General features: G+C 50.7%; 1 protein-coding gene and 1 long non-coding RNA gene across 2 annotated transcripts in view; one reads left to right on the plus strand and one right to left on the minus strand.

The window, feature by feature from the left end:
* Positions 1–3,042, minus strand: part of PTGIR (prostaglandin I2 receptor) — a 39,500-nt gene extending 36,458 nt beyond the window's left edge. The window contains exon 1 of the mRNA XM_081019104.1: positions 1,557–3,042. Within this exon, the coding sequence (XP_080875230.1) occupies positions 1,557–2,399 (843 nt within the window). The 5' untranslated portion in view covers positions 2,400–3,042. The remainder of the gene's footprint in view (positions 1–1,556) is intronic.
* Positions 3,043–3,178: 136 nt separating this feature from the next.
* LOC308484626 lies at positions 3,179–4,889 on the plus strand. Its single transcript, XR_013990054.1, has 2 exons — positions 3,179–3,603; positions 4,563–4,889. It is a non-coding gene; the product is annotated as an uncharacterized lncRNA (long non-coding RNA).
* The last annotated feature ends 7,496 nt before the right edge of the window (positions 4,890–12,385 follow it).

Consider the following 12,385-nt stretch of genomic DNA (forward strand, 5'->3'; position numbering starts at 1 on the left):
TGCATCTCTTGGGCGAGGAAGTCTGTGACATGCTGATCAGACCACATCAACCGCACCACGGTTTTGACAGCTTCTGCACAACACCCTTTGTCACTTGGGGTGTCTGTGAAGTCACTGCGTGCACAGAAAGACTGAGCCATCTAGCTCAATATTGTCTACACAGACCAACAGAGGCTCCCCCGTTTCTCAGCCCTGCCTGGGGGAATCCGGGGGGGGGGGGGTTGAACCTGGGACTTTCAGCTGCTCTAACCACTGAGCCACAGTCCTTCCCCTACAGAAAGCAGGTTGCAGAAAGCTCCCAGCCTGGGACAGTCTTGTGCACCCTCCTCACTCGCACGCAGGCGGGAGATGAAAATGTGGCACAGCGTTTCCTGTTGTGGCCTTCGGCCCAAACCCAGTGCAGGATACGGCTGTGGAAAATCCTCCTGCAACAGCCACCTGGAAGACCCAGGCAGTGGCAGGTCATGAGATGCTTGACTCTCCCACTGTGCTCACAGGTGAGCAGTCGCGGGGCTCCCTAGTCTTGAGATGGAGCCGATTGGCTCACGATTCTTGACCGCCTCGGATGAAAGCTGTGTTGTCTCAGTTGCGAACCTGGCTGACCCTTATCATGTCACTTCCTGTCCCCAAGACAGTTATCATTATTGAGCCAAGGCATTTGCCATTATTGAACCAAGACGTTTGCCACGATTGAGCCAAGACATTTGCCATTATTGAGCCAAGACATTTGCCACCAGTGAGCCAAGACATTTGCCATTATTGAGCCAAGACATTTGCCTCTATTGAGCCAAGACATCTGCCACCATTGAGCCAAGACATTTGCCACCATTGAGCCAAGACATTTGCCACTATTGAGCCAAGACATTTGCCACTATTGAGTCAAGACATTTGCCACCATTGAGCCAAGACATTTGCCACTATTGAGCCAAGACATTTGCCTCCATTGAGTCAAGACATTTGCCTCCATTGAGCCAAGACATTTGCCACTATTGAGTCAAGACATTTGCCACCATTGAGCCAAGACATTTGCCACTATTGAGCCAAGACATTTGCCACTATTGAGTCAAGACATTTGCCTCCATTGAGCCAAGACATTTGCTACCATTGAGCCAAGACGTTTGCCACCATTGAGCCAAGACATTTGCCACTATTGAGCCAAGACATTTGCCACTATTGAGTCAAGACATTTGCCTCCATTGAGTCAAGACATTTGCCTCCATTGAGCCAAGACGTTTGCCACTATTGAGTCAAGACATTTGCCTCCATTGAGCCAAGACATTTGCCTCCATTGAGCCAAGACATCTGCCACCATTGAGCCAAGACATTTGCCTCCATTGAGTCAAGATATTTGCCACCATTGAGCCAAGACGTTTGCCATTATTGAGCCAAGACATTTGCCATTATTGAGCCAAGACATTTGCCTCCATTGAGTCAAGACATTTGCCTCCATTGAGCCAAGACATTTGCCTCCATTGAGCCAAGCTGGCCTCCGTCACCTCACCAGCCCCTCTCCGTTATCCCTCCCTGCCCCCCGTGACCCCCGTGGCAGTACTTACCGTGAGGGGCAGAGAGCAGATGACAAAGATGACCGTCATGAGGGCCAGCAAGATGAGGTGGTCCACCTCCTCCTCGCCTTGGCCGAGCCAGCTCTTGCGCCGCCGCTGCTGGGCCACGTTGATAGATCCTCGCCGCCGGGCCCTCTGCTTGCGGTACATCTGGCAGAGGCTGATGATGACCAGGCCGTTGCAGACGAAGATGGCGAGGATCAGCAGTGCCATCAGCGTGGCGTAGGACAGCGAGAAGGCCGCTTTGCTGCGGTCGCCCCCCGTCAGCTCCACGTCCATCTGGACAAAGCACCAGGTGCCCGGGCAGTACTGCTTGTACTTCCCAACGCCCAGGAAGGGCAGAGCGCAGAAGAGGGCGCTGAAGGCGTAGGTGGCGGGGAGAGAGAGCTTGGCCCACCGGCGGATGTTGTGCTGCGAGTAGAAATAGGGGTAGGAGATAGCTAGGCACCGTTCCACCGCCATGGTGCAGAGGATGAGCATGGCGGCTTGGCTAAAATACATCATCGAGAAGGCAAAGAGGTCGCACAGCCAGTGCCCTCCGTCCGCCAGGCCCAGCACGGTGGCGTTTCGCGAATAGGCCACAAAGACCACGGGGCTGACCACGCAGGTGCCCAGCAGGTCCGTGATGGCCAGGCCGGTCACCAGGATGCAGAAGGCCGAGCTCTTGGTCCGCAGCTCCTTCCGGTGGAAGCCCAAGATGGCCAGGGCGGCCATGTTGCCCACCACCCCTGCCGCAAACATGAAGGAGCTCATTCCAGGGTTGCCATCTTTCTGCAGTCGGGTCAGGCTGCTGCAGTCCTCCGGAGGGGTCAGGTTTGCTTGTGGCGCTTGCATTGGCACGGAGAGGGGGCTGGAGGTCTCAGAGGGGGAAGGCCAGCAGGAGAAAGGGGGAAGCTTTGGGACTTCTTGTTCTCAGATGTGAGGCCTCAGAGTTCCGAGAAGGAAGAAGGCAAATGGTGGGTTCAGATCCTTCTCCTCCTCCTGCTTTCAATCCCCAATTAATTCACGTTGGAGGGCAGCCCCTCGTCGCAACAGACGAGCCCGGAGTCCTGTTCCCAGAAGCTGTGAAAGACGACATCAGAGTCCAGCCGATTACGGAGCAAGAATCCAGCCGGCGTTCCGGGGTTAGGGCCACGACGGGGTCATGCCCCCTGGCTAAAGCAGGTGGAGCTGGGACCCCCCTCCAAAAAGGACTGAGTCGATGGTCCTGGGTTCTGTTCCTCCCAGCTCTAGAAAGAGAGAGCAAGAAGAGGGGCTAAGCCACAGCAGAGGCGTCCGGGGCTCTGTTTCCTCTGCAGCTCAGGAGTTCCCAGATGTGACAACTCTGGGCTGGTGTATCTGAGGACGGAGCCTGCCCCATCCCATCCCTGGCTGGGTGCGAAGAAGTCTGCTTGCTTCCGAATGAGTCGCCCAGCGTCGAAAGTGTGTCTGGCTGCTGCCGGCTTTGCGTGGGTGAACATCTGATCTGTCAGGAGCTCGTAAGGGAGTAGCTTTCGACTCAAATAGGCAGGCAGGGACTGGGGAGGGACAGGTGGGTGGGGCTTGGCCTACCCACCCAATGGGTGCTGATAGCTTTCTTTTTTTCCAACCAGACTCCCACGCTTATTTCTCTCTCTCTCTCTCTCTCTCTCCTTCCTTCAATGACTGCAAACTGGCTCGTCTGCTGAGTAAAGGCACGAGAGCTTTCTCCGTCAGCGAGACTCATTCCTTATTATATAGACAGAGCCCCCACCCACCCACCTGCTCTAATGCAATCCAGAGGAAAGTTTGCTGCAGGCTCCCCAGGGCTGCCTAGTAACAGGAACTTAAGTCATTCAACCACAATCAGACCGTAAGAATTTGCAACGAGGAACTTGCTCCCTCGGGGGGCAGCGATGGCCGCCAACTTGGAGGGCTTTAAACGAGGCTCAGACAAGTTCATGAGGAGAAGAAGAAGAGGAGTTTGGATTTGATATCCCACTTTATCACTACCCGAAGGAGTCTCAAAGCGGCTCACAATCTCCTTTCCCTTCCTCCCCTACAACAAACACTCTGTGAGGTGAGTGGGGCTGAGAGACTTCAGAGAAGTGTGACTGGCCCAAGGTCACCCAGCAGCTGCACGTGGAGGAGCACGTGCGAACCCGGTTCACCAGATTACAAGTCCACCTCTCTTAACCACTATAGGTAAAGGTAAAGGGACCCCTGACCGTTAGGTCCAGTCGTGACCGACTCTGGGGTTGCGGTGCTCATCTCGCTTTATTGGACCAGGGAGCCGGCGTACAACTTCCGGGTCATGTGGCCAGCATGACTAAGCCGCTTCTGGCGAACCAGAGCAGCGCACGGAAACGCCATTTACCTTCCCGCCGGAGCGGTACCTATTTATATAGTTGCACTTTGACATGCTTTCGAACTGCTAGGTTGGCAGGAGCAGGGACCGAGCAACGGGAGCTCACCCCGTCGCAGGGATTCGAACCGCTGACCTTCTGATTGGCAAGTCCTAGGCTCTGTGGTTTAACCCACAGCGCCACCCACGTCCCCTTAACCACTACACCACACTGGATAAGGTGGTCCATGGCCACAACTAACCACGATACCCCGGCTCTGCCTCCACAGTCAGAGGTATTGATGCTTCCAAACACCTGTTGACCTGGAGGGGAGAGGACTCTTGTGCTCGGGTGCTGCTTTTGGGTTTCCCATGGGCATGTGGTTGGCCACTGCGAGAACAGGATGCTGGCTATCTGGCATAGTTCAGTCAGTAGAGCATAAGACTCTTAATCTCAGGGTCATGGGTTCGAGTCCCACCTTGGGCAAAAAAATAAATAAATCCTGCATTGCAGGGGGTGAGTCTAGATGACTTTGAAGAAGAATAGGAACCATTTATATTATACTTGCAGAAACAAAGAAAGTCTATAGACTTGATGGCAGGATTTAAATAAACGATCACATTATTAGCATTAGAAAATGTGTGGAAGATAGAGAAATAGTATGATGTATTCATTGTTATGTTTATGTTTCTAGGTTTGATGTTGGTGTTATGTACTGAGTTGAATAGGATCCAAAAGGCAGCAGTCTGATTGGTCCTAGTACAATGGGATTCAGAATGCAGCAGTCTGATTGGTCCTAGAACAACAGGGTCCAGAATGCAGCAGTCTGATTGGTCCACAGGAGCCACCCAATCCAGCTCCAGGTGGAAGTGAATCCGCAACCTGATTGGCCTGCAGGAGAATCCCGGAATTAGCCAATCACGTGGGGCCCATTGTGTAAATAATGTATATAAAGAAGACATTCTGTGGGAACTTCCATTCCTCCTCACCACTATGAGCTGAATAAAGAACATGAAATCCACTCTCGACTCTGAGTATATTTCAATTTTATTGTATAAATATGTTATTAGTAGTTTTTTTCTTTTAGGAGGTAGCAAAGTGGGTGAAAGGGGAAACAAACCAGAAGCGGAAGTAGGGGGAAGCCTAGGAGGGGAGGGAGGGAGGAAGGCATAGTAAATGTTATGAATATGAGATGTATGTAATGAATGAAAAAGAAAAATGAATAAAATTTTAAAAAAATTAATGACCCATGTGGTCCCTTCCAACTCTACAATTCTATGTTCCTATGACTAGGTGAGCCACTGGCCTGATTCGGCAGGTTTTTCTGATATTCTTAACTACAGGGAGGAGGAGTTGGCCAACTTGCCTGGCCTCAGGGCCGGCGCTGCCATTAGCCAGAGTGCGGCAACTGCCTCAGGCGGCAAAAACTGACAGCTGGGGAGAAGCAGAGGGCGGCTGAAGGCCTACAAGGGCTCTGCTGCCACCCTGCTTCCTGGCCTTCCACTGGCAGGCTGGCTAGCTTTTGTGCATGGAACAAGGAAGAGGTAGCGTCCCATCCTCAGCCTCAGGCAGCAAATGGGATTGAGCCAGCCCTGGCCCTTCTCGGTTGGTTGGGAAGCTGAGCAATGTGTGAGTAGGATTGCCACCTTTTCAGACCTTTAAAGGCAGCCCAAGGCACAGGGATTTTGCAGGCAAGCCTTTTCCCAGTGTCGAGACAATGTGCGAGGGAATTATTACAGTTCCTGGCAACTCGGATGAACGAATATTTTTAACTGTAACTGAGACTACAGCTGGTTTTAGATATGGTTTTATTGTTATTGGATTGTTTTAACCGTCTTAGATTGTTCGTGCTTTGTTTTTGGATTGCAGATCCTTTGGCTGTCCTGGGCTCCTTGGGGAGGAAGGGCGGGGTATAGATACAACCAATCAATCGGTTGCTTAATTTGGGCTGGGCGGTAAAAGGCGCAGGAGCGAAACCAGCTAAAAAAGCTGGCAACCCTTACTGCATTGAGGCAGGGCTGGGAAAAAGAGGAGTGCTTTTTGCTGCAGCAGGGAGAGGAAGCTGGGTTCATTCTATGATTCTAATCCAGCCCTCTCCAGCTGTTTTGGACTACAACTCCCATCATCCAATGGGAGTTGTAGTTCAAAACATCTGGAGGCCACCAAGTTGGGGAAGGCTAGCTCAGATGACCTTTGAAAGACCTTCTACCTCTATGGTTCTATGAAATCAGGGCAACTGAATATGTTGTTGTCGTTAAGTCGTGTCCGACTCTTCGTGACCCCCTGGACCAGAGCACGCCAGGCCCTCCTGTCTTCCACTGCCTCCCGCAGTTTGGTCAGACTCATGCTGGTAGCTTCGAGAACGCTTTCCAACCATCTCGTCTTCTGTCGTCCCCTTCTTCTTGTGCCCTCCATCTTTCCCAACATCAGGGTCTTTTCCAGGGAGTCTTCTCTTCTCATGAGGTGGCCAAAGTATTGGAGCCTCAGCTTCAGCATCTGTCCTTCCAGTGAGCACTCAGGGCTGATTTCCTTAAGAATGGATACATTTGATCTTCTTGCAGTCCATGGGACTCTCAAGAGTCTCCTCCAGCACCATAATTCAAAAGCATCCATTCTTCGGCGATCAGCCTTCTTTATGGTCCAGCTCTCACTTCCATACATCACTACTGGGATGTATATATGCAACTGAATATATGCATCCCAATTGCCACTTCGGACGCACGAAGTTCTTTTGCACGACATCAGACAACATCCAGCATCCCACACACCTGCCTTCTCTCGCCCCTGTTTAACTGGCATCATTTGCAATAATAATAATAATAATAATAATAATTTATTATTTATACCCCGCCCATCTGGCTGAGTTTCCCCAGCCACCCTGAGCGGCTTCCAATCAAGTGTTAAAAACAATACAGCATTAAATATTAAAAACTTCCCTAAACAGGGCTGCCTTCAGATGTCTTTTAAAGAGAAGATAGCTGCTTATTTCCTTCAGATCTGGTGGGAGGGCGTTCCACAGGGCGGGCGCCACTACCGAGAAGGCCCTTTGTCTGGTTCCCTGTAACCTCACTTCTCACAATGAGGGAACCGCCAGAAGGCCCTCAGAGCTGGACCTCAGGGTCCGGGCTGAACGGTGGGGGTGGAGATGCTCCTTCAGGTATACTGGGCCTTTGAGGCCGTTTAGGGCTTTAAAGGTCAGCCCCAACACTTTGAATTGTGCTCGGAAATGTACTGGGAGCCAATGTAGGTCTTTCAAGACCGGTGTTATGTGGTCTTGGCGGCCGCTCCCAGTCACCAGTCTAGCTGCCGCATTCTGGATTAATTGCAGTTTCCGGGTCACCTTCAAAGGTAGCCCCATGTAGAGCGCACTGCAGTAGTCCAAGCGGGAGATAACTAGAGCATGCACCACTCTGGCAACCATTCGTGCGTCTTTTTCTCTAGCCTTCTCATTCTCTCCATCTCCACCCATACTTCCTTCGGGGTTGTCAACTGTTTTCTGGGAGGGTCCTTGGAGAAGAGTCGTTCGGATCCATCTTAGGGTTGCCTGCGGTAGAGTGAGCAATGGAGGCAGTCAATAATATGCTGGAATGGAAGACCCTGGCTTCCCCTGCTGGGCAGCTTCGGTAGTAGCACCCAATGTCTGCAACAGGGCACTAACCCGGGCTTCTTTTTCTTGGACAATCACTCATAGCTGAGTAAGATTGTCTTCCATAAACACGGTTTTAACAATGAGTCCGTAAGTGACTTGGAGGCCAATTCTGGATCCACACGTTTTTCCACAGTGGGGACATAGGTTTCCGGGCAGGAGTTGATCGCAGTGTGGATTTGCCAAGCGTACCTTCCTCTTAGCACGTTTCTCCCTTTCGTCCTGAGTTCGAGCGTCTTCAAAGCCCATGACACCTTTGGTAAAGGCTGTTCTCCAACTGGAGCGCTCGCAGGCCAGTGTTTCCCAGTTGTCGGTGTTTATAGTACTTTTTAAAGATTTGCCTTGAGGCAGTCTTTAAATCCTCTTTTGTTGACCACCAGCATTACGCTTTCCATTTTTAAGTTTCGAATAGAGTACAGTGGTACCTCAAGGGTAGTGTTGTGGGTTAAACCACAGAGCCTAGGACTTGCCGATCAGAAGATCGACGGTTCGAATCCCCGTGACGGGGTGAGCTCCCGTTGCTCGGTCCCTGCTCCTGCCTACCTAGCAGTTCGAAAGCACGTCAAAGTGCAAGTAGATAAATAGGTACCACTCCGGCGGGAAGGTAAACGGCATTTCCGTGCGCTGCTCTGGTTCGTCAGAAGCGGCTTAGTCATGCTGGCCACATGACCCGGAAGCTGTACGCTGGCTCCCTTGGCCAATAAAGCGAGATGAGCGCCGCAACCCCAGAGTCGGCCACGACTGGACCTAATGGTCAGGGGTCCCTTTACCTTTACCTTACAGTGGTACCTCGGGTTAAGTACTTAATTTGTTCCAGAGGTCTGTTCTTAACCTGAAACTGTTCTTAACCTGAAGCACCATTTTAGCTAATGGGGCCTCCTGCTGCCGCCGTGCCGCCAGAGCCCGATTTCTGTTCTTATCCTGAAGCAAAGTTCTTAACCTGAAGCACTATTTCTGGCTTAGTGGAGTGTGTAACCTGAAGCCTATGTAACCTGAAGCGTATGTAACCCGAGGTACCACTGTAGTTGCTTTGGAAGACGATCATCAGGCATCCGCACAACATGACCAGTCCAACAAAGTTGATGTTGAAGCATCATGGCTTCGACACCTCCAGTGTAACCTGGGCACACTAAGGCTGTGTGCACATTACCCTATCGGATTTCAAATTGCAGTTGTGCATAATCATGCACATCAGCACAGTGGAATGTGTTTTCAGGTCTCTCCTTGCCAGCGCCTGGATATTTTCCTTATGATGGCTGTGCTGTCTCCATGGTTGGAGGCAGCCAATGCTTCTGAGCACTGGTTGCTGGAAACCGCAGGAGGCGAGAGGGCTGCTGCGATTGGCTGCTGCTTGCTGGTTTCCACTGGCATCTGGCTGGCCAAGGTGAGAACAACAGGGTGCTGGACGTGGCTGGCGCTGTGGTCTTAATCAATGAGCCTCTTGGGCTTGCTGATCGGAAGGTCGGCAGTTCGAATCCCCGCGACGGGGTGAGCTCCCGTTGTTCCGTCCCAGCTCCTGCCAACCTAGCAGTTCAAAAGCACGTCAAAGTGCAAGTAGATAAATAGGTACCGCTCCGGCGGGAAGATAAACCCATTGTTCAGCCCGGACACTGAGATCCAGCGCCGCGGGCCTTCTGGCGGTTCCCTCATTGCGAGAAGTGAGGTTACAGGGAACCAGACAGAGGGCCTTCTCAGTAGTGGTGCCTGCCCTGTGGAACGTCCTCCCATCAGATGTCAAGGAAATAAGGAGCTATCCTATTTTAAAAGACATCTGAAGGCAGCCCTGTTTAGGGAAGTTTTTAATATTTAATGCTGTATTCTTTTTAACACTTGATTGGAAGCCACCCAGAGTGGCTGGGGAAACTCAGCCAGATGGGCGGGGTATAAATAATATATTATTATTATTATTATTATTATTATTATTATTAATTGTGTTTCTGTGTGCTCCGGCACCTGTCACAGTCCTCTATGCGCCAGTAGCGATTTAGTCATGCAGGCCACATGACCCGGAAAACTGTCTGTGGACAAACGCCGGCTCCCTCGAGATGAGTGCCGCAACCCCAGAGTCGCCTTTGACTGGACTTAACTGTCCAGGGGTCCTTTAACCTTTACCTTTTACTTTCTGTCTTGAGAGGCAATGGAGTGCGCCTCCAGGGGTGAAGTCAAACTGCTGCGTTAGCAGGACTGAAGTGGCGTAAGCCCAGGCAGTGTGTCTGGGGTTGCTGGGCTGCTCAGACGACAAGACCCCCCTCTCGACCTCACTGATGTGGTCCAAAGGAAAGCAGAGCAAAACATTTGGTACCAGTTTGTCTGCAGGAGTTGCCGGAAGAAGGCCATGAGAGCCAGTGTGGTGTAGTGGTTAGGAGCGGTAGACTCGTACTCTGGGGAACCGGGTTCGCGTCTCCGCTCCTCCACATGCAGCTGCTGGGTGACCTTGGGCCAGTCACACTTCTTTGAAGTCTCTCAGCCCCACTCACCTCACAGAGTGTTTGTTGTGGGGGAGGAAGGGAAAGGAGAATGTGAGCCGCTTTGAGACTTCTTCAGGTGGTGATAAAGCGGGATATCAAATCCAAACTCCTCCTCCTCCTCCACCCAACCGTCTTAGGGAATCCGCTCCACATTTGTGTAGGGTTTACTCCTTAGCCTTTTCTCTGAAAGGCAGCGGAGTCTTAGGATCAGAGTTTTCCTTCTGCTAGATTTGCTCCTTTCCCAGGTGGATGAGCCCCACCTGCCCCTCACTTCCTTCTACAGCAGGTGCAGAAACCCCCTTCTTGACTGTTCAACCCCCTCTTGGTCTCATCTGTTTCATCCACACTTTTCCTGTAGGGGAAGTCACTAATTCACCGAAGGTTTGAGACCCATTAGCTAATACTACTACTACTACTACTACTACTACTACTAATAATAATAATAATAAATTATTTATATCCCGCCCTCCCCAGCAGAAGCCGAGCTCAGAGTGGCTAACAACAATAACACAGCATTCTAAAATCAATTCATTTAAAAATCAATTCAAAATCAAATTAATGGCAACCATTGGGCTAGAGTTCTGTGAGGATTACCAAAGGAGGGAGTCAGGCTGCGCCCTGACCAAAGGCCTGGTGGAACAGCTCTGTCTTGCAGGCCCTGTAGAAAGATGTCAAGTCCCGCAGGGCCCTAGTCTCTTGGGACAGAGCGTTCCACCAGATCGGGGCCACAGCTGAAAAAGCCCTGTCTCTGGTTGAGGCCAGCCTAACCTCCCTGTGGCCCGGGATCTCCAAGATGTTTTTATTTGAAGACTGTAAGGTCCTCCATGGGACATACCAGGAGAGGCGGTCCCGTAGCTTAATAATAATAATAATAATAATAATAATAATAATAATACATGGCTTTATTAGACTTACTTACAGCACCCCACATTCTTCCCTCATCTTTCTGTTCCCTTTTCATTGCTGATCCCCACCTAAATCAGGGGAGCATCCTACTAATGCAGATTGAAATAATGCGGAAAAAATCAGACCCCATCATGTGTTGCAATTGAACGTATGTTGGTGCTGACCTTTAAAGCCCTAAATGGCCTCGGTCCTGTATACCTGAAGGAGCATCTCCACCCCCATTGTTCAGCCCGGACACTGAGGTCCAGCGCCGAGGGCCTTCTGGCAGTTCCCTCATTGCGAGAAGTGAGGCTACAGGGAACCAGGCAGAGGGCCTTCTCAGTAGTGGCGCCCGCCCTGTGGAACGCCCTCCCTTCAGATGTGAAGGAAATAAGCAGCTATCTTACCTTTAAAAGACATCTGAAGGCAGCCCTGTTTAGGAAAGTTTTTAATATTTAATGCTGTATTGTTTTTAACACTTGATTGGAAGCCGCCCAGAGTGGCTGGGGATACTCAGCCAGATGGGCGGGGTATAAATAATAAATTATTATTATTATTATTCATTATTTTAACATATCGTTTTAGGGTTTCATCTTGTTTTTATTTTGAGTTATGTATGTGGGGGCCATAGCTGTCAACCTTCCTTTTTTTTGCAGGAAATCCCCTTATTTCAGCGTCATTTCCCGCTGCTTCCTGCTGCTCTCCCGGATTGTTAGATATCCCGTAGACTGTCCCCGGGACAGGTGAGGCTGCTGATCCCTTACAGTGGTATCTCGGGTTACATATGCTTCAGGTTACATACGCTTCAGGTTACAGACTCTGCTAACCCAGAAATAGTGCTTCAGGTTAAGAACTTTGCTTCAGGATGAGAACAGAAACCGTGCAGCGGTGGCAGCGGGAGGCCCCATTAGCTAAAGTGGTGCCTCAGGTTAAGAACAGTTTCAGGTTAAGAACGGACCTCCTGAACAAATTAAGTACTTAACCTGAGGTACCACTGTATTTTCAAATCTGAAAGTTGACAGCTATGCAGCTGATCCCTTATTTTCGAGGCTGCTGATCCCTTATTTCCAAATCTGAAAGTTGACAGCTATGCAGCTGATCCCTTATTTTCGAGGCTGCTGATCCCTTATTTCCAAATCTGAAAGTTGACAGCTATGGTGGGGGCCCACCACCAATTTAGGAGCTTAGGACCCCTGAAGGTTGTGACCTCTGTATCTTGAGACCCTTCTCACCTTCTTTGCCACACACCCCTTTCTCTGGCCTTTTCAGCCCAGACTCCTGGCAGTGCAACAGGTGGGAGATGTTTCCGTCCTTTGTGCCAGAGATAAACTCGGCTTTAATTGGCTTGCCCTTTCAAGGCATTCGGCTTCCAGCTGATCGTTTTGTCTTAACGCCGCTGGGAAGTCAGCATTCATTATTCAGCAGCCTCTGTTCCAGGCCCTTTTCCAAATGAAATCATCCATCCATTACTGCGGGACGATGATCTCAGGCCTTTCTCAACAGTCCTTTGCAACATCC

Source organism: Podarcis pityusensis, assembly GCF_964106645.2.
Source record: "Podarcis pityusensis genome assembly, chromosome: 8".
NCBI classification, from domain to species: Eukaryota; Metazoa; Chordata; class Lepidosauria; order Squamata; family Lacertidae; genus Podarcis; species Podarcis pityusensis.